The 21,735-nt window shown below is 39.4% G+C and overlaps 2 protein-coding genes across 2 annotated transcripts in view; one reads left to right on the top strand and one right to left on the bottom strand.

Moving 5' to 3' along the window:
* The window catches only part of LOC129024866 (X antigen family member 3-like), a 52,939-nt gene that overhangs the window by 11,136 nt on the left and 20,068 nt on the right, over positions 1-21,735 (bottom strand). The window lies entirely within an intron of this gene.
* Positions 1,634-6,952, top strand: LOC129025399 (X antigen family member 5-like). Its single transcript, XM_054473219.1, has 4 exons — positions 1,634-1,705; positions 2,086-2,191; positions 4,082-4,207; positions 6,879-6,952. The coding sequence occupies exons 1-4, from the start codon at positions 1,634-1,636 to the stop codon at positions 6,950-6,952; spliced, it is 378 nt and encodes a 125-aa protein (XP_054329194.1).

Below are 21,735 nucleotides of genomic sequence, written 5' to 3'. Positions count from 1 at the left end.
TCTTGTCCTCTTGATATCATGTGGAGGCTTTGCTTGGGCTGCAGCATAGCTGAATGTCATGCATTGCATGCATTCACGGGGACCTCCCTGTGAATACACAGGGACCTCCATTCCCCTATGGTGCTCCCATTTTATGAGGCAAGTGGGAGAGTTGTACTGAAAATGGTAGGTAGCAAATAATTTGACCTCAACCACCAAGCAATCTGAGCTCACGTGACAGTGTTTACTCTGGTACCCTGAAACTTGCCAGCAGCTCAGAAGCTGTAGACTTTGTCCCACCCACCAAATATCCTGTGGAAATCTATGTTTGGTCATAGATTCCCATGCATGGAGGATGGGAAGCTCTAGTCATGTGGGAAATTGAGCCCTCTCACAGGTAGACTGGCTGTGTTGGTCCCAGCTCTGTTTCCTCTCTTAGCAGCTAGAGAGTTGCTAGTGTCATATATCAGGCAACTCTTCTTGTCTCTACAATGTCTTTCATACTTTCTGCTGCTTCCTGTTTGTGACAAGGGCTCCATCACAACTTTCCCAATACCAATGCAATTATGATCCTTTGAACTCATCCAGCAGGTCTGGAGTTATGGCCCACAGGAATTGCAGAGGGAAGTTCAAATTTGGCAAGAAATTCAAGTCTGCCCTTTGAAGCTGGAATGAGGCCACTCAGGAATCATTAAAGTCCAGGTCTGCAGGTGATGTTTAATATTAAGTGTCAACTTGATTGGATCAAAGGGTGCAAAGTATTGTTCCTGGGTGTGTCTGAGAGGTTGTTGCCAAAGGAGATTAACATTTGAGTCAGTGGACTGGGAGAGGTAGACCCACCCTCAATCTGGGTGGGCACCATCTAATCAGTTGCCAGTGCCACTAGAATAAACTAGGCAGAAGAACATGGAAAACTAGACTTACTGAGTTTTCCAGCCTCCAACTTCTCCCGTGCTGCGTGCTTCCTGTCTTCGAACATCAGACTCCAGGTTCTTCTGCTTTTGGACTCTTGAATTTACATCAGTGATCTGCTAGGGGCTCTCAGGCCTTCAGCCACAAACTAAAGGCTGCCATGCTGGCTTCAATACGTTTGAGGTTTTGGAACTCAGACTGCCTTTCTTGCTCCTCAGCTTGCAGATAGCCTATTTTGGGACTTCGCCTTGTGATTGTGTAAGTCAATACTCCTTAATAAACCCTGCTTCACATACACATCTATCCATCAGTTCTGTTCTTCTACAGATCCCTAACTAATACAGTGTGAAACAGTACAATCCAGCCATCTGATGGCTGCGCATCCTGCACATGTACCCCATTTTTCCAATCACAGTATTCTGACTTTTGTTTTGTTTTGATTTGGTATGGTTTGGTTTGGTTTTTTTGAGAGGGAGTCTTGCTCTTGTTGCCCAGGCTGGAGTGCAATGGTGTGATCTCAGCTGGCTGCAACCTTTGCCCCCAGGTTCTATCGATTCTCCTGCCTCAGCATCCTGATTAGCTGGGATTACAGGTACCCGCACCACGCCCAGCTAAGTTTTTTTATTTTTAGTAGAGACGATGTTTCACCATTTTGGGCAGGCTGGCCTCGAACTCCTGACCTCAGGTGATCCACCCACCTCAGTCTCCCAAAGTGCACACTATTCTGTTTGCAGACTGAAATATGAGTTGGCGAGGAAGACGATATAGACCAAGACGATGTTTACGACTTGCTCAGCTGATTGGGCCTATGCTTGTGAGTGACTTAACATTTGATGTTTTCTATTAGCAGAATTTTTTTTGTGTGATAGTGCTGTTGAACTAGTATAGATGCACTGATAAAGGTCTCCCATGTTGACAAAAAACCATTGCAGCATCTCATGATGGAAATGTAACCCAAGAGGACTACGTGCTGGTTTTGCCTGGATGTGGGAATTTGTGTTCCTCAGATTTGATTAGTTATTTCCTCCTCGTGCTTATTCATAGCACATTACACTAGCACATAGCTAGTGTTGCAGCATGTCTTTAAACATGCATATGGTCAGAAGTATCTATGTAATCTGTATATTCGTTGACATTCATTGATAAGAAAAATTTTTTATCTGCACACGCACACACAAAACCCTCTTTTCCCAGGAGCCCAGTGTGCCAGAGCCTCAACAAGAAGAACCACCAGCTGAAAGTCGGGATAGTACACCTGGTCAGAAGACAGAAGAAGATCAGGGTGCAGCTGAGATTCAAGGTGGTGGGAAGGGAAAGAAAGAATGTCTATGGGGGGAGGAGGCCTATGTGTGCATCATGCCTTATGCCATGACCAGTAAGAGGAGGAAAGAAAACACTAGGAAAGGATCTCAAACATTTGCTGAGTGTTGGCTGGAAACGTGACGGGTATAGTTTGCAGCTTCCTGCAGTCCCTGGATATGATTAATCTTCTCTTTTTCATCGAGATGCATTTTGCAGGCTTGAAAATACAGTCCTTCCTAAATCAGATGAAACCATTTAATTGGTTGTATAAAAATGTACATTATTTCACTAGTTTAACTTGATATTCTTAGGATGTTGCAGTGAGATCTTCTCAGCCATGGTGTTCACAGTGTTGTAAGCACCCTTTAATAGCATGTGGAGTGCCAAGTCGCCCTACCTTATAACACCCTGAATAAAGCCCATTTGCAAAGGGATGTTAACCTCATTTTATAAATAAAACTGAGGCTGGGTGTCGTGGTTCATGCCTGTAATCCCTGTGCTTTGAGAGGCCGAGGTGGGCGGATCACTTGAGGTCAGGAGTTCGAGACCAGCCTGGCCAATATAGTGAAATCCTGTCTCTACTAAAAATACCCTGTCTCTACTAAAAATACAAAAATTAGCCGGGCATGATGGCACACACTCGTAATCCCAGCTGCTAAGCAGGCTGCAGCAGAAGAGTTGCTTGAGCCCAGGTGGCATTGGTTGCAGTGAACCAAGATTGTGCCACTGCACTCCAACCTCGGTGACACAGCGAGACTCCGTCTCCAAAAATAAAAATAAAAATAAAAATAAATAAATAAATAAGAAAACTGAGAATCAGAGGTTGAGACTTACCAAGAACGCTTGACTCATGGAGAAGGAATTCATATTTTGTTTCAAGGTCTGCATTCTTCCCGCCTTCTATTTTAGAAAATGTGAATGATTTTGCTTAAAAATGCTTAATACTTAAATGTGTCTGTACTATAAGGTAATTTGGTATTGGCTCAGGACAAAACGCAGTTCAGTGAAGCAAGATAGCAACTCCAGAAAAGAGGCCAATGAATGACAGCCACTGTTTCCTTTGATTTATATTTTTGGCCATGTGTTTGATAAGAGCTGGATAATTCAGGACAATGGCATACAGGTAACTGTATTTGTAGGATTTTGAAGGGGCTTTTAAAAGTTGTTCTAATATTTTTAAAATTAGAAAACTCCAAGTACGATAAGATTATCATGAAACAGAAACTGTTTCCTCAACAGATAGCATTTTCCAACTAATCAGAGACAGAACTTGGGCCATGGATTATTTTAGCAATTCCCTGTTAAGGGGTTTCCAGAATATGACTGTCAACAATGCCCATTAATTTCTTTGCACTTCAGTTCCCGTACTCTCACTGGAAGACAGTGATTTTGCTGTTACATTTTGTATTTTTTCTTAACGACATTCATGTATGGAAAGTCACATATAGGGCCTTTCAACCTAAGAATTACTTTAAATAAGGTTAACCCCAACATTTTCAAGATACCTCAACAGGGGATGAGTGTCAGGACTATAGGATTTGTCATAGGCTCACCAATACATTGATCTAATCCTTCAGAAAATTACATTTAAGTTATGATTAAAATGCTATCCGCGAGGCCGTGTTCAGTTTTCTTAGGTAGCTGTGTGTTTATAATACACAATAGTAAAGTATGGGAAATGCAGGTGTGCTGTGACGTATCCTCAGATTGTCACTTAAGATAAGATATCATAATACAGGAAAACAAACGTGGGACATCTTTGCATCACATTTATTACCACAGTAGCCTCTAGGCTTTTATTGCACAACACTGAGGAAAAGAATAGGATCATCTCCTTATTTATCATTCTGGTTTGGCTGCTGCAGTTGATTTCCTTGGTATTTTTTAGTGCCTGATCTGGAAGCTGATCTCCAGGAGCTGTCTCAGTCAAAGACTGGAGATAAATGCGGAGATGGTCCTGATGTCCAGGGGAAGATTCTGACAAAATCAGAGCAATTTAAAATGCCAGAAGGAGGTATGTCATCCATTAAGATTCAAAATTATGTGCTTTCTGTATGCCACAATATTACACTTTTCATAATAAAAAGAGAGAATATTACTGCCCCTTTTAAAACAGAATTCAAATGCAGACTTTATTTGTAAGGTGGTTCAGACCCCAGAAGCCTGACTGCAAAGCTGAAACACTATCAGATACAGACACAAATTGGGTGAAAGCCATATTGAACCATCAAATAGGAAAGCATTTTCTTACTTCTCATTATAATCAACAGCTAACAATTTTCAGATTACTTTGTAATTTCTGCTTTTCACAAATAAATAACGCATTTGTAATACCACTTTGTATGAAATATACTGATCTCTGAAGGAGATTCTAGTACCAGCTCCAACATGATTTGTGAGATTCTGGACAAATCACATAAATCCTACACCCATTTTTGCTTTTATTGAAAGTAGTGAATGCACATCAGATAGATTAAAATCCATTTCAGTGCTGATTTCTGCATGCTATGGTTCTGTTGGAGAGAATACACAGATATTCTGATTTTCATGATTTGTTTATCATAACAATCAGCTTTAGTCCAATTAAAATATCTGAGTAGAGATTTCATTGTTCCTAAGAAAATGAGCAGGCACTCTGCTTGATGCTTGTTTTCCTGTGTGGAGATCTTCATGAGTGTTCTTGGATTTTGTCAAATCCTGAATTCTCTCAGGCTCTTAAACAATGATTGCATCTTTGTTTCAGATGGGGTCTCACTCTGTCGCCCAGGATGGAGTGCAGTGTTCCAATCTCGGTTCACTGCGATTTCTGCCTCCCGGGTTCAAGTGATTCTCATGCCTCAGCCTCCCGTGCATTGGGGATTACAGATGCCTGCCACCAGTTTTTTTATTTTTAGTAGAGACGAGGTTTCACCATGTTGGCCAGGCTGGGCTCGAACTCCTGACCTCAAGTGACCACCAACCTCGGCCTCCCAAAATGTTGGGAGTGATTACAGGGGTGAACCTCCTCCCTCGCTGGACCCAATGATTACATTTTAAAGTCTTCCCGCAGTGAAGCCTTGAATGACTGAGTAATAAAATCAATAGAGACAGGTTTTTGTGACCCATGAAGTAGGGAGCATGCATGTAGGTCAGTCAGGCTCAAGGTGGTTGTAAGATGCCTGTGTTAAGCATGCTCCCTGCCCTTCTGTCAGTCTTCATGAGCTACTGTGTGTAATTAGATTGAAGACACTTATGGTAACCTCTAAACATATCAAAGGTTATGTATTACAGGTTTCTGCCTTGAGTCATCAGATGATATGATTTAGAGTTCAAAGTCTATAACGTACTAAGTCCTGAGTAGTCCACATAAGTATTTTTCATACATGTTTTCCAAATTGCTGACTTAATTAGAAGAACTTCTGAATTTAAAGGAAACACTGCACGTATAGGGAAGAAATTATCTAAATGTTTTTACTCCACACTGCTGAACCACTCCATTCGACTATTTACATTAAAGGATAGTTTATAGACGATTTCCAGGAGCCTATTGAACAAGCCTGAATTGTATTCTTAGGACAGTCATAGCATTATATGCATATCCTATTAAAATAGCAAATTACATGATACAAGAAAATAATACAAGAAAATAATACTAAGAAATAAAAAAAAGAATCACAAGAGAAACTTAAGGGAAAAGGAAATAGGCAGTAAATGAATGGTACGAATCATGAACAAAAGGAAAAGTAATCCAAATGTAATAAATTTAATATATCGTTCTTTTGTGAAATATCTAGGAAGAGAGCATCCAGTAGGTTAAACAATCTTGAGGAAAATGGAAAAAGCACAACACGGAATATGAACAAGACACAGATATTGAATATAGGGCATGATTGAAAGGGAATACATTCTTGAACACTAATATTTTCAGAGTATGGATGAAATGGTTGACATGCTAGGAACACCTACATTATTTAACATATACCTTTCATACCTGAATATCTGAACATCACAAAGACTGTGCATGAGCTTGTGAAATTTGCTGTTCGTCCCTCAAAACAACTACTTTTAGAAGCAAATATTTAGCTTTTCCAGATGCCTTACTCATGGTTTTCTTTCCCTCTCCATTTTTTTTTTTTTTTTGCCACACTGGTTATGATGTATAAGTCTTTCACGTTTTAATATCAATCATGATCGTGATACCTTAAAACTTATATGACCATTTAATTAAAACTGAAGCCCTTACTGGAGTAGAGTCAATTACCCTGTTATGCCCTGCACAGTGGAAGAAGGTCTCCTTAAAACTGAATCTGCAACAGAGACTCCCTTATAAAATGGTCTTCCCAGAATCCAGCTAAACTCAACCCTACTGGAGTGTCACATCCCATGAGCAAATAGCCACATGCCCTGCCCATAAGGCTAACTTGCCAGACCCCAGAAATGGCTTCATCCCTTGCTCAAGGGGAGCCAGAGGGAGGAAGGCAAGCACTCTAAAAACAAGAGAAGCAATGCTTTTTTTCCTCTCCCAAGTATATTACCTAGACAATGGAGATATAATTAGCAAATCCCTGTAGTTATTTTTTATATAACAACCTATGACAGGATATAAACTTAAAACCACATTTATCCTGAGTAGGATCCACTATAGTTGGAGGTTTGGTGATAATAGGAAATGTCAAGACATTAGGGAAATTGAGTTTTCCTTGCAGGATCCATGAACATCTTCAACCAAAGCAGAAATAGCCTAATCAGAAGAGAGGTGAGGGTTCAGGTCACCAAGTAAGATTCAGTTGATTTGGGGTTGGAGGAGCTTCAAATCTTCTCAATCTTCCCATAATATAGCCCTGATAATTTAAATGAGACATTGCTTCATAAACTTGGTTGAAATAAGAATTTCAATGGAGTCATAGTTTATTTAAAAAGAAAAATTTACCTCCAAGGGGCAGATAAAAGAGTCAGTGTTCCTCTTCTGGCTGAAGGAGAAAACTCACAAATGTGAGTTTAATATACATCTTAAAAGAAAACAGAGGCTGGGATTGGTGGTTCACATGTATAATCTCAACACTTTGGAAAGCAGAGGCAGGAGGATCGCTTTAACTCAGGAGTTCGAGACATGTTGTCTGTCATATGTGGGAGCTAAAAATTTTGATCTAATGGAGTAGAATTTTGGTGACCAGAGGCTGGGAACAGGGGGTGGGTGGGATGAAGAGAAGTTGGTTAATGGGTACATACAATTAAGCAAAAGGAATAACTTCTATTTGATAGCACAGTAGGGTGACTAACGGTAACAATAAATTATCATATATTTCAAAATAGCTAGAAGGGAAGATTTGAAATGTTCCCAGCACAAATAAATGATAAATGTTTGAGGTGATGGATATCCTAAATCCCCTGATTTAACCATTATCCTTTGTATACTTGTATCAAAGTATCACATGTACCCCATAAATATGTAAAACAATGTGTCAATAAAAAGAAATAAGTAAACAAAATACAATCTAATTTACATTAGTGTATGTATACACAATGGAATACTATTCAGTCATATAAAAGAATGAAATCCCATCATTTGAGGCAACATGTATGGGCTTCAAATGTGTGAGCCTGGAGGACATTAAGTGAAATAAGCCAGACACAGAAAGATAAATACTGAATGTTCTCATTGATATGTGGAAGCTAAAAGCTTTTATTTCATAGAAGTAGAGAGTGGAATAGAGATTACCAGAGTCTGGGAAGGGTGGGGGATGAACAGGTAGAGTTTAGCTAATGGATACAAAATTAAGACTAAATAGGAGGAATAATCTCTAGTGGTCTATATAGCACTGTAGGGTGACTATAGTTAACAATAATCTATTGTATATTTTCAAATAGCTATAAAAGAGGATTTTGAACGTTTCCAACACAAAGAAATGATAAATGTTTGAGGTGGTGGATATGGTGATTATCCTGATTTGATCGTTACACGTTGTGTGTGTGTATCAATATATCACACTGTACCCTGTAAATATGTACAATTATTATGTATGAATTGGATATATGTACACACACACACACACACACACACACACATGTCCTAATTTACTAAGAAAAAGCTACTGGCTAATCAAGACCCCCTTCCTCTCCTTCCCTTTCCTATATGACCTACCACACTCATAAGTTATCTAAAAGTAAGTAATGAGAACTGAAACCACACACACAGCTTACTGCCTATATGAACAAGAGTTTACTATATGAACAAGAGTTACTGGCTTCATTAACATAACTTTATTACTAAAAGAATCTCTTGCCTGGGAAGATAAAAGTTGAACATAACTTTATTATTAATTCTAGGAACTGCTTAAAAGGTCTATCCACTGTTCAGTAAAAAGTGCCAAATGACAAACCCACAGCCAATATCATACTGAATGGACGAAAACTGGAAGCATTCCCTTTGAAAACTGGCACAAGACAGGGATGCCCTCTCTCACCACTCCTATTCCACATAGTGTTGGAAGTTCTGGCCAGGGCAATCAGGCAGGAGAAAGACATAAAGGGCATTCAATTAGGAAAAGAGGAAGTCAAATTGTCCCTGTTTGCAGATGACGTGATTGTATATCTAGAAAACCCCATCGTCTCAGCCCAAAATCCCCTTAAGCTGATAAGCAACTTCAGCAAAGTCTCAGGATACAAAATCAATGTGCAAAAATCACAAGCATTCTTATACAACAATAACGGACAAACAGAGAGCCAAATCATGAGTGAACTCCCATTCACAATTGCTTCAAAGAGAATAAAATACCTAGGAATCCAACTTACAAGGGACATGAAGGACCTCTTCAAGGAGAACTACAAACTACTGCTCAATGAAATAAAAGAGGATACAAACAAATGGAAGAACATTCCATGCTCATGGGTAGGAAGAATCAATGTCATGAAAATGGCCATACTGTCCAAGGTAATTTATAGATTCAATGCCAGCCCCATCAAGCTACCAATGACTTTCTTCACAGAATTGGAAAAAACTACTTGAAAGTTCATATGGAACCAAAAGAGAGCCCACATCGCCAAGTCAATCCTCAGCCAAAAGAACAAAGCTGGAGACATCATGCTACCTGACTTCAAACAATACTACAAGGCTACAGTAACCAAAACAGCATGGTACTGGTACCAAAACAGAGATATAGACTAATGGAACAGAACAGAGCCCTCAGAAATAATGCCGCATATCTACAACTATCTGATCTTTGACAAACCTGACAAAAACAAGCAATGGGGAAAGGATTCCCTATTTAATAAATGGTGCTGGGAAAACTGGCTAGCCATATGTAGAAAGCTGAAACTGGATCCCTTCCTTACACCTTATACAAAAATTAATTCAAGATGGATTAAAGACCTACATGTTAGACCTAAAACCATAAAAACCCTGGAAGAAAATCTGGGCAATACCATTCAGGACACAGGCATGGGCAAGGACTTCATGTCTAAAACACCAAAAGCAATGGCAACAAAAGCCAAAATTGACAAATGGGATCTAATTAAACTCAAGAGCTTCTGCACAGCAAAAGAAACTACCATCAGAGTGAACAGGCAACCTATAGAATGGGAGAAAATTTTTGCAACCTACTCATCTGACAAAGGGCTAATATCCAGCATCTACAATGTACTCCAACAAATTTACAAGAAAAAAACAAACAACCCCATCAAAAAGTGGGTGAAGGATAGGAATAGACACTTCTCAAAAGAAGACATTTATGCAGCCAAAAAACACATGAAACTTCTCAGAGGGCTGCAGCATGAGGATGGCTTGAGCCCAGGAGATAGAGGTTGCAGTGAGATGTGGTCATGCCACCTCCCTCCAGCCTGGGTGACACAGCAATACACTGAGGAAAAAGCACGTATATATGTATAGACATAAAATTCCTTATTTCTGTCAGATATTTCTGAGACACATCCTCCACTAAGAATGGCATGGGACTGTCTGTTCCCAAAGTTTCTGGTTGGACAAGAGAGAGAGACAAAAAAAAATCTCCTAAGTCCTTTTCTTTCTACTACAAGCAGCCTAGGGATGTGGGTGTGGGGACAGTGGGAAAACCCTGGCCTGCTCTGTATGTGCTTGACTCAGTGTGCACGACCCTTGCTGCCCAAGTCCCTTGTTGCCCATGCGCCTTGCTGTCTTCTGCAGAGCTGTGCAAGTAGGCATCATGACTTCCTTCCGTCTCACTGACTACGACTAAGTCGGTAGATCCTCAGATCAATCCTCCCAGAAGTTGAAGTGTGAGTGAATGTGAGGAGGAGCCCGTGGGCATGGTCCAGGACCTCCTAGGGAGAAGGGCTTTGAGGTCCCCGGTTTTCTCCTAACAGTCAGTGATGCAGCTATGGCCTTGCTGTGGTGGGGGGCCTGGACAGGGGAGGAAGGAGGGTCATAGAGCAGAGGAGGTTCTGGCGAACATGGAGTGAGTTTTGAAGGGGGAAATTATTTGTGGTGGTTGAATCCTGGAGGCATATGAAACTGCCCACAGAGGATGGATTCCAAAGTCCTCAATGGGGACCTGAAAGGGGGTGAAAGCGTGCAGGACTACAGGGTGCCAAATGGGCTGGTGTGAGGCTGGGCACCAGGCACCAATCTCACTTTGCATGCTCCTTGAATGCCCACCTCAATGCATGTTCACTGGACATCTTCCAATCGATCCCTTTGCCCGCGTGGTGAACTCTGTGGAGATGTGAGGGTGTGAGGGTTGCGTTCCTGCATTCTGGATCCTTTCTCCCCAATTCGGACCCAGCTGGTAGATCCTCAGACCAGGCTTCTCAGGAGTTGAAGTCTGAATGAGTGTGGGGAGGAGCCAGTGGGCTTCTGGAGCGTTGGACAGCATAGTCCCTGACCTTGGAGGGTGAAGAGTCTTCGTCCTTTTCCTGGTGTAATAGCATCGCCATGGGCCTTGTGGGGCACTCAGAATGAAGGAGGAAGGTGGGCCACAGACTGGAGGGGGTGCAGGTGAAGATGAGGAGAGTGCTGGGGGGAGCTATTGGAGTTTTCTTAGTCCTGGAAGCACCTGGAACCCTCAACAGAAGACACGTTCCAGACTCCTTGGTGGAGACCTGGGAAGCAGGGAGGTGGATGGTTAGGAAAGGGCCTGGGAACTGGGAACCCCGGGGGCTGGTGACCAGGCCCGAGATCTCTTGAGCACCCTGCAGAGCTGTCCAGTGAAGAGTGCCCTGTTCTGTGTGCCAACTTCACAACTCCACCCTGGATGTCCGAATGGGACTGTGTGTTCCAACAAAACTTGATTTTACAGGGGAAATGGGCCTAGAAAATGGATGTGTGACAAAAGCCGTGGTTACTGTAGTTTTAATTCTCTAACTGTATTTTCCTAAATGTCTTCACAGAGCAGAGTTCAGTTGTGAAATAAAACCTCATCGGAAATATCCTGTCTTTTGCCAGGAGCCTTAAGACATTGCTCAGCTAGCTTGACCACCTTAAGTGGCTTTACGAATATTTGATTCAGAAGGCACACACACTTATACTTGCCCTGGGATTTTCAAAGTGTTTGCAAATTTTTAAAAAAATTTTGCAAGTTAACATTTGTCCATGAAAGTGGTCAAATATAGCTGTCCTTTCAAGTGCATTTTCCCAATCATAGTATTGTGTTTGCAGAGTGAAATATGAGTTGGCGAGGAAGACCAACATATTAGGCCTAGACCAAGATGATATTTACAACCTCTTCAGCTGATTGGGCCTATGCATGTGAGTGACTTAACATTCAATGTTTTCTATTAGCAGAAATTTCTTTTTGTGGTAGTGTTGTTGCACTATTATAGATGCACCGATAAAAGTATCCCATGCTGATAAAAAATGATCATAGCATCTCATAAGGAAACACTAGCCCAAGAATATTATGTTCTGGTTTTGCCTGGATGGATGATCTGTGCTCCCCAGATTTTGCACATGAATCTCTCCTCGTGTTTATTCATAACAGATTACACAAATTCATCCCAACATAAATTAAAATGGCTTCCAAAGCCCTTGAGGGTAACTGTCTTAGAGTAACCTCTCTGTGGGAAGAATAACTTTATGAAGAATAGGTTTATGGAATAGTGTTGGAGAAATGTCTCTAGACTTATTCATGATCAGGAAAAACTCTGTATTCTGCATATTTATATTATTGACATGTATTAATGGAAAAAACCTTTTATCTGCACACACACATATATACCCCTAGCCCCTGGAGCCCAGTCATGAAGAGCCTCAAGAAGAGGAACCACAAACTAAAAATCAGGATCCTACACCTGTTCATGACAGAGATCAGGGTACAACTGAAATTCAAGGTGCTGGGAAGGGAAAGAAAGAATGTCTATGGGGGAAGGAGGCCTATGTGTGCATCATGCATTATGCCATGACCAGTAACAGGAGGAAACAAAACATTAGGAAAGGATCTCAAACATTTGCTGACAGTTGGCTGGAAAAGGGAAGAGGATATTTTGCAGCTTCATGCAGTCCCTGAATATAATGAATCTTCTCTTTTTGCTTGAAATGTATTTTGTATGCTTGAAAATATAGTCCTTTCTATATAATAAATAAGAAAACTGAGGCTTAGAGATTGAGGCCTATGAAGAAGAGTTGACTAATGGAGATAGAACTCATATTACATTCCAAGATTTGCGTTGTTCCTACCATCTATGTTGTTAGAAAACGTGAATGATTTTGCTTAAAATGTTTAATACTCAAATGTGTCTGTACGGTAAGGTACTTCAATATTGCCTCACAAGAAAACACAGTTCAATGAAGCAGGATAGCAACTCCAGAAAAGAGCTCAATGAATGACAGCCACTGTTCTCTTTCTTTGGTATTTCTGGCAGTATATGTGGAAAAGCTGGATAATTCAGGACACTGGCATGCAGATAGCTATATTAGTGTGATTTTAAGGGACTTTTAAATGTTGTTTAAATACTATTATAATTAGAAAATTCAGAGTGTGATAAGATTATCTTGAGACAAATTATGTCCTCAGTGGGTAGCATTTTCAAGGTAAACATTGACAGAATTTGGGCCATGAATTATTTTAGCAATTCATTCTTAAGAGGTTTCCAGAATATGACCATCAGCAATGCCCAGTAATTTCTTTGAACTCAGGTTCTCATACTTTCACTGGAAGACAGTGATTTTGCTATTATATTTAGTACTTTTTTCTTAATGGGATTTATATATGGAAGGTCACATATAGGACAGTTGGACCTAAGAATAACTTTAATTAATTTTAACTAAAACATTTTCAACAGGGGATGGGCATCAGGACTATGTTTGTCATAGACCCACCAATACATTCATCTAATCCTTCAGAAAATTATATTTAAATCGTTATTAAAATGCTATTCATGAAGCAGGCTTCAGATTCCTAGATAGCTGATACTCACTGTTCATAATATTGTACTTTTGATAATACAAAGAGAGAACATTACTGCCCCTTTAAAAACAGAGTTCAGGCCAGGTGCGGTGGCTCACACCTGTAATCCCAGCACTTTGGGAGGCTGAGGCGGGCAGATCACTTGAGGTCAGGAGTTTGATACCAGCCTTGCCAACATGGTGAAACCCTGTCTATATTAAAAATACAAAAATTAGCCGGGCATGGTGGCACACGCCTGTAGTCCCAGCTACTTGGGGGGCTGAGGCAGGAGACATCAGATGATAGCATTTAAAGTTCAAAAACCATAAGGAACTAATTCCTGAGTAGTCGATATAAGTATTTTTTACGCATATTTTCCAAATTGCTGACTGTTAATTAGAAGAGCTTCTGAATGTAAAGGAAGGACTCCATGTTTAGGGAAGAAATTACCTAAATGCGTTTACTCTGCACTGCTGAATCATTCCGTTAGACATTTACATTAAAAGTTAGTTTTCAGACGATTTCCAGAAGTCTATTGAACAAGGCTCCATTGTATTCTTAGGAAGATCATAGCCTTAAATGCATATCTTATTAAAATAGCAAATTACATGATAAACAAAGTGATAATAATAAATAAAAGTAGTAGTAGAAGACCCACAGAATAAACTTAAGGGAAAAGGAAAGAGGGAGTGAATAAATGGTATGAATCATTAGGAAAAGGAAACATAATCCAAAAGCAATAAATTGCAATATTGTTCTTTTTAAAAATAGCTATGAATAGAGTATCTAATAGTTTACATAATCCTGAAGAAAATGGTAAAAGCTCAACACAGAATATAAACAAGACCCTAACAGAACTCAATATATGGTATAATTGAAAGTGAATATATTCTTGAACTCTAGTATTTTCAAAATATGGACAAAATGGTTGATAAACTAGGAATGCATACATTAGTAAATATATCTCAGGAATACCTGAATATCTAAACATCACAAACACTGTGGAGGAACTTCTGAAATTTTCCAGTTGACACTCAGAAACACTTACTTCTAGAAACAAATATTTGCCTTTTAAAGATGTCTTACTCTCCTTTTCCATTTTCCTCTGCCTCCATTTCTTTTTTTTTCCCCATTGTTCATGATATATGCCTCTATCTAAAATGATAGTGATAGATTAAAATGAATGTGACCATGTAATTTATTTTACAAAAGGGAATACTTTCAGGTGTAAAAAGAGGCACTCTTCATATTGACATCATAACCTTGGACAAATAGTTACTTTACCTTAAAATCCACAGAAGTGTAAACTAGCTCAAAGCTACATTTTTGCACTTTTGTGCCACAGAGACAAAACAAATACAGTACGGGCTTTTCCATCCAATGTACTTATGCAGTTCCTGATGTGACATTAACTGTTTCCCAGGAGCTTGTCAAACATCCAGTCTATTATTTCAAGCCAAAATACTAAATTATACAATTTTGTAAATTCCTTTTTTTCTTAGATGTTTTGTGTATCAGTGATATTTTTAGTAAATGTATACACAATGTTTGCTTTCCACTTTGAGCCACTTTTTATTCGGTTCACTTGATTTGATGTGTTCTGACCTTAGACTGTCTTTTGGTTTTCTTGTAGAGCACAGAAAGCAGGGTGGGTTCAAAAAAAGTTGATACTGTATATGCATGGAAGTCTATCTTCTTTTTTTTTTTTCTTTTATTATTATCATTATTATTATTATTATTATACTTTAGGTTTTATGGTACATGTGCGCAATGTGCAGGTAAGTTACATATGTATACATGTGCCATGCTGGTGTGCTGCACCCACCAACTCGTCATCTAGCATTAGGTATATCTCCCAGTGCTATCCCTCCCCCCTCCCCCCACCCCACAACAGTCCCCGAAGTGTGATGTTCCCCTTCCTGTGTCCATGTGTTCTCATTGTTCAATTCCCACCTATGAGTGAGAATATGCGGTGTTTGGTTTTTTGTTCTTGCGATAGTTTACTGAGAATGATGATTTCCAATTTCATCCATGTCCCTACAAAGGACATGAACTCATCATTTTTTATGGCTGCATAGTATTCCATGGTGTATATGTGCCACATTTTCTTAATCCAGTCTATCATTGTTGGACATTTGGGTTGGTTCCAAGTCTTTGCTATTGTGAATAATGCTGCAATAAACATACGTGTGCATGTGTCTTTATAGCAGCATGATTTATAGTCCTTTGGGTATATACCCAGTAATGGGATGGCTGGGTTGAATGGAATTTCTAGTTCTAGATCCCTGAGGAATCGCCACACTGACTTCCACAAGGGTTGAACTAGTTTCCAGTCCCACCAACAGTGTAAAAGTGTTCCTATTTCTCCACATCCTCTCCAGCACCTGTTGTTTCCTGACTTTTTAATGATTGCCATTCTAACTGGTGTGAGATAGTATCTCATTGTGGTTTTGATTTGCATTTCTCTGATGGCCAGTGATGGTGAGCATTTTTTCATGTGTTTTTTGGCTGCATAAATGTCTTCTTTTGAGAAGTGTCTGTTCATGTCCTTCCCAAGGTAATTTACAGATTCAATGCCATCCCCATCAAGCTACCAATGACTTTCTTCACAGAATTGGAAAAAACTACTTTAAAGTTCATATGGAACCAAAAAAGAGCCCGCATCGCCAAGTCAATCCTAAGCCAAAAGAACAAAGCTGGAGGCATCACACTACCTGACTTCAAACTATACTACAAGGCTACAGTAACCAAAACAGCATGGTACTGGTACCAAAACAGAGATATAGATCAATGGAACAGAACAGAGCCGTCAGAAATAATGCCACATATCTACAAGTATCTGATCTTTGACAAAGCTGACAAAAGCAAGAAATGGGGAAAGGATTCCCTATTTAATAAATGGTGCTGGGAAAACTGGCTAGCCATATGCAGAAAGCTGAAACTGGATCCCTTCCTTACACCTTATACAAAAATCAATTCAAGATGGATTAAAGACTTAAATGTTAGACCTAAAACCATAAAAACCCTAGAAGAAAACCTAGGCATTACCATTCAGGACATAGGCATGGGCAAGGACTTCATGTCTAAAACACCAAAAGCAATGGCAACAAAAGCCAAAATTGACAAATGGGATCTAATTAAACTAAAGAGCTTCTGCACAGCAAAGGAAACTACCATCAGAGTGAACAGGCAACCTACAAAATGGGAGAAAATTTTCGCAACCTACTCATCTGACAAAGGGCTAATATCCAGAATCTACAATGAACTCCAACAAATTTACAAGAAAAAAACAAACAACCCCATCAAAAAGTGGGCGAAGGACATGGAAGTCTATCTTCAAAGTCCCTACAGGGGTCTTATTGAATGTTAGCCATAGGGTGACACTTAGGCTTACAGTTTTAGTCTTTTGCATAAAACCAAAACTTTGCATACCTTTAATGTCATCTAAATACAGTTCTGCTAGTAATATTCCCTCCTGTTATGTTTCTGTTACACATGAAGGGCAACCACAGTTTTAAACGAAGAGAAGCTGAAAGAATGCAAACTGTTTTCATATTCGATATTTGACTTAAAAATATCTCAATAAAGTTTTACAGTTTTATTCAAATAAGTCTTGCACATCTTTTGTTAATTTTACTTCACATATTTTATGCTACTGAAAAGTGTGGCCAGGTGCAGTGGCTTACACCTGTAGTCTGAAGACTTTGGGATGCTGAGGCAGGAGGATTGCTTGAGCTCAGAAGACTGACACTAGCTTGGGCAAAATAGTGAGACCCCCTTCTCTACAAAAGTAAATGATTGACTGAATGTATGTATTTATGTAGCTATAGTTCAAGCTACTCCAGATGCTGAGGTGGGAGGATCACTTGAGCCCAAGAGGTAGAGGATGCAGTGCATGTTCATGCCACTGCAACTCCAGCCTGAGTGACAGGAGATGTTTTCAAGAGTAAAAGGTATCATTTCTTTAAATTTTGTATTTCAAAATTTTGAAATTTTGAAAATTGAGTTGGTATACAAGTGTTGGTATGGTTTGGCTGGGTGTCACCACCCGAATCTCATCTTTAATTGTTCCCAGTGTTTGGAGAGGGACCTGGTGGGAGGTGATTGGATCATGGGAGTGGATTTCCTCCTTGTGTTCTCCTGACAGTCAGTGAGTACTCAAGGGTTGGGGCTGAAAGTTCCAGCCCTCTAATGGTTTAAAAGTGTGTGGCACTTCCCGTTTCATGCTTTCTCCTGCCTCCATTTGAAGAGGTGCTTGCTTTCCCTTCCTCCATGATTGTTAAGTTTCCTGAGGCCTTCCAGTTATGCTTGCTGTTAAGCCTGTGGAACTGTGAGTCAATTAAACCTTCATCAGTTCCCCAGACTCAGGTAGTTCTTTATAGCAGTGTGAAAATGGTCTAATACAGGTGTGATTTTGTGAAATGTGTATTTGGTCCTTGACCCTGCTTACTGGCATACAGTTTTTAAAATGTTTAGAATCTCCAAAAAATGATATCTTATTGTATGCTAATTAGTTGGCTGATGGCTGGCAGCCCCTAAGTAGCTCTAGGATGGCGGATTAGAGGGTTGGGACTTTCAGCCCCACCCCCAACCTTCAGGGAAATGAGAGGGACTCAAGGTTAACTTGGTCAAAAATGGCTGGCCATTGGTTTCATCAATCATAGCTACATAATGAAAACCTCCAAAAAAACCAAAATGATAGAGTTGAGAGAGCTTCTGGCTAGCTGAACACAAAGAGGGCAGCATGCCTGTAGAGAGCATGGAAGCTTCTTGCCCCTTTCCCCTTTCCTTACTCTATGCATCTCTTTATCTGCATCCTTTCTAATATCCTGTTTTAATAAACCCATAAATGTATATGTTTCCCTGAGTCTTGTGAGATGCTGTAGGAAATTAACTGACTGAACCTGAGTGGGACTCATGGAAAACTCAATTTATAGCTGGTGGGTCAGAAACACAGGTGAAACAACCTAGGGCTTGTAGTGAGGGAAATCTTGTGGGACTGAGCCCTTAACCTGTGCAACCTTACTCTATGTCAAGGTAGCTTGTGTCAGAATTGAATGAGAGGACACCCAGCTGGTGTGTGCTGCAAAACTCCTTGCTTGCTTGGTGTGTGTAGAAAAGCCCCCACACATTTGGTCACAAAATTCTTCCATGTTAATTGTCGTGAGGTAAGAACAGAGAAAAAACTTTTTTATCCGTTCAATGGATTCAATGTTTGTATATTGGTTTTCTATCCAGTAACCTTGCTAAATATACTTATTCCAAATCTATCTCTAGATCCTTTCTGAATTTCAGCTTACACAGTCATATCATCTTTGAATAACAACAGCTTGTTTCTGACATTTCAAACAGTACGCTTTTTCCTTTTTCCTATTTTACAACATTGGACAGACCCACCCAATAGAATGCTGAATAGAACCAGTAATTGTGGCCATCCTTCTCTTATGCCTAATGGGCACTGGAAAGTTTTTTAACATTTTACAATGTTTCCTGTGTTTTTTAATATAGATACACTTTATCACAATAGAGAGTTCCATTGTATTCCTCATTTCCTAGGAGTATTTATCTTCAATAGATGTTGAATTTCATCAAGCACTTGTAGTGCATCCACACAGATGATCATAGGAATTTTTCTTTTATTAATCTGTTAACGTGGTGAATTTCATCAGTAAGTTGCTATGTTTAAACAAACCTTGCCTTTCTAGGGAAAAAAATGGGTCACAACATATTATCCTTTTTTAATAATCTGTGTCTTACTAATTTGTTTAGGATTTTTATGTATGTCCTCATAAGTGGCATTAGCCTATATTTTTATTTCATGTACAGATTCTGCTTAACTTACCATGAGATTGTGTCCCAATAAATCCATTATAAATTGAAAATTGTGTAAGTTGAAGATGCATTCAGTACACTAACTTAGCAAACACTATAGCTTAGCTTAGCCTACCTTAAAAGTGCCCATTACCCTACAGTTACAGTTATGTTGACATTACCCTACAGTTGTGTATTACCCTACAGTTACATTACCCTACAGTTACAGTTACACTTACATTACCCTACAGTTGTGCAAAATTATCTAACACAAAGCCTATTTTACCATAACATTGAATGTCTCATGTAATTTATTGAATATTTTCCTGGAAATGAAAAACACAGTGGTTATATGGTTACCCAAAAAACTGTTTCCACTGAATGCATTTCATTTTCACACTATCATAAAGTCAAGAAATCTTAAACGGCAGCATCAGGAGTCAGGGGCCATCTGTATTCTCTTTGTTGGACTTTGGTATCAAGGTTACTCTGACTTCATGAAACGAATTGGGATATAAAACCTCTTTCTATTCTCAGGAACTGAAATCTCTGCAAGAGTGAATCACTTACAGATAGGATTTCCCATGTGTGTTTATTTGAGATTGCATATCTTTTTTAACTTTGGACACTACTTAAAAGAAAGACAGAAGGGGCAGCTCCAGATTTCCATGCCTTTAAACTTTGTAAGGCACCTCTCTTCCCCACAAAGATGCCTCTAATGATGATGTCACTCTGAAAACAATCTGCTCCTGTTTCTGTACTGACATTATCCTCTGTACACAGAAAGTTAAAAATTGCCACTCTATTAATTTGCTTACATAAGTTTTTTCAGAGATGCGTTCTTGCTAAGTTGCCCAGGCTGATCTTGAACTCTTGAGCTCAAGCGATTCTCCCTCCTCGGCCTCCAAAAGTGCTTGGATTACAGGTGACTGCCACCGTGGCTGGTCTGTCTACCTGATGTTGATCTGTGGTATGTGATTGTGAATGGATTGGCTAAACCAAAGCTGTGAATAATTAGGACAATAGCTCCATTTATTTAGTTCTTTAAGAAAAATTGGAATAATAACTCACATTTATAGAGTGTTCAGTATCTGTTAGCCAGTTTTCTGAGCTATGTTTCACTGTTTCTGACCTCATTTAATCCTTTAAAAAGGTGAATCAGAGTTTTCATAAAATTTACAACAAATGACTCTAGTAAGAAGCAAATATGTGGATTCAAGTTCTAAGTTCACAGTCTGTGTTTTCTCAAAGTAAATACTTCTGAAAGTGTTGAATGCAGAACTAGTGTTGTGTATGTTGATTTTATTGGTAATTGCATATTTTCATACACATCTATGGTAATATATAAAATACATATTTTTTTCATTTTTCAACATAAAAGATTTTGGTCTTGTCTTGAAGGAGGTGTTTCCCAAAATATGGCACATAGAGCTAACAGACATTACCAGATGAAACCATTGGTACAAAACCATTTTTAAAAATTAATAATAACATGCCTATTTTACTCTGCTACAGAAAAACAGAACACTAAAGCCATTTGGAATAGTTTGTGGGAAAACAGAGAGAAGGGATTTCTCAGTCCCCATGGGAAAATGCCACAACAACTTCTGCAAATGCTTCTGACCTTTCTTTAAAAGTTATTAAGAGGCAGGGAGGGAGAAGCACCAAGCCTCTTTTTCCATCTACATAAAACTCCATCACCCTGACAGTCACCACATCTCATTCAGAAGCCCCTGCAGCTGCCTGGATCCAGCCTGATATCCCTCTTACTGTAAATAATACACCAGTTGCAGCTCTGAGCTCCATGTGTATCCTCACACCCAAAAAGATATTTTTCCAAAAAAGGTCCCTACTCAGAATACACAGTGTTTAGGGAGTGGCAGGGGATTGTAATCAGCAATTATTTCTCCCTCTTACAGAGATTTTAATGTATATTCTGATCCAAAATGACTGAAAAGATAGAGTTGAAAAAAAGTGAGACTAAGTGTAGGGGATCCCATTTGACATAAAATATGTGAGAAGTCCCAAGGCTGTAAGGTTGGATGAAAGAATTAGGGCATAGGTAGAAGAAAGGGGAGAGCAACCAGGGGCACTTGCTGAAGCAAAATGACTTGGGTCCTAGCTACCCTGTCTCCTTATAGGCTATAGCATGAAATTGGCATGGGTTTCCATTGTGGCTCTAACACTCGGGCTTCAAGATGGTGGGCAAGGCACTTATACCCTGTGGGACTATTTCCACATTTCTAAAGTAGAAATTAGAATATTTACACTAAATGATTGCTATGGAGAATAAATGAAATAATATACTAAGTAGGCACTACATTGCAAATAATTTTGTTTACTAGTTATATATTTTTCTTTTACAATTTATTTTTTCATTTGATTTGTCTTTACAGCT

The sequence above is a fragment of the Pongo pygmaeus genome, chromosome X (genome assembly GCF_028885625.2).
Source record: "Pongo pygmaeus isolate AG05252 chromosome X, NHGRI_mPonPyg2-v2.0_pri, whole genome shotgun sequence".
NCBI classification, from domain to species: Eukaryota; Metazoa; Chordata; class Mammalia; order Primates; family Hominidae; genus Pongo; species Pongo pygmaeus.
Note: the sequence above shows the minus strand (reverse complement) of the source record. Positions and strands in the feature narration are given on the sequence as shown.

Coding starts and splice junctions, on each gene's coding strand:
- LOC129025399 (XM_054473219.1), top strand. CDS start 1,634: ATGAGTTGGCGAGGAAGACGATATAGACCAAGACGATGTTTACGACTT. Junction 2,192..4,081: donor GGGTGCAGCTGAGATTCAAG/GTGGTGGGAAGG, acceptor GGTATTTTTTAG/TGCCTGATCTGGAAGCTGAT. Junction 4,208..6,878: donor ATTTAAAATGCCAGAAGGAG/GTATGTCATCCA, acceptor TTTTCCTTGCAG/GATCCATGAACATCTTCAAC.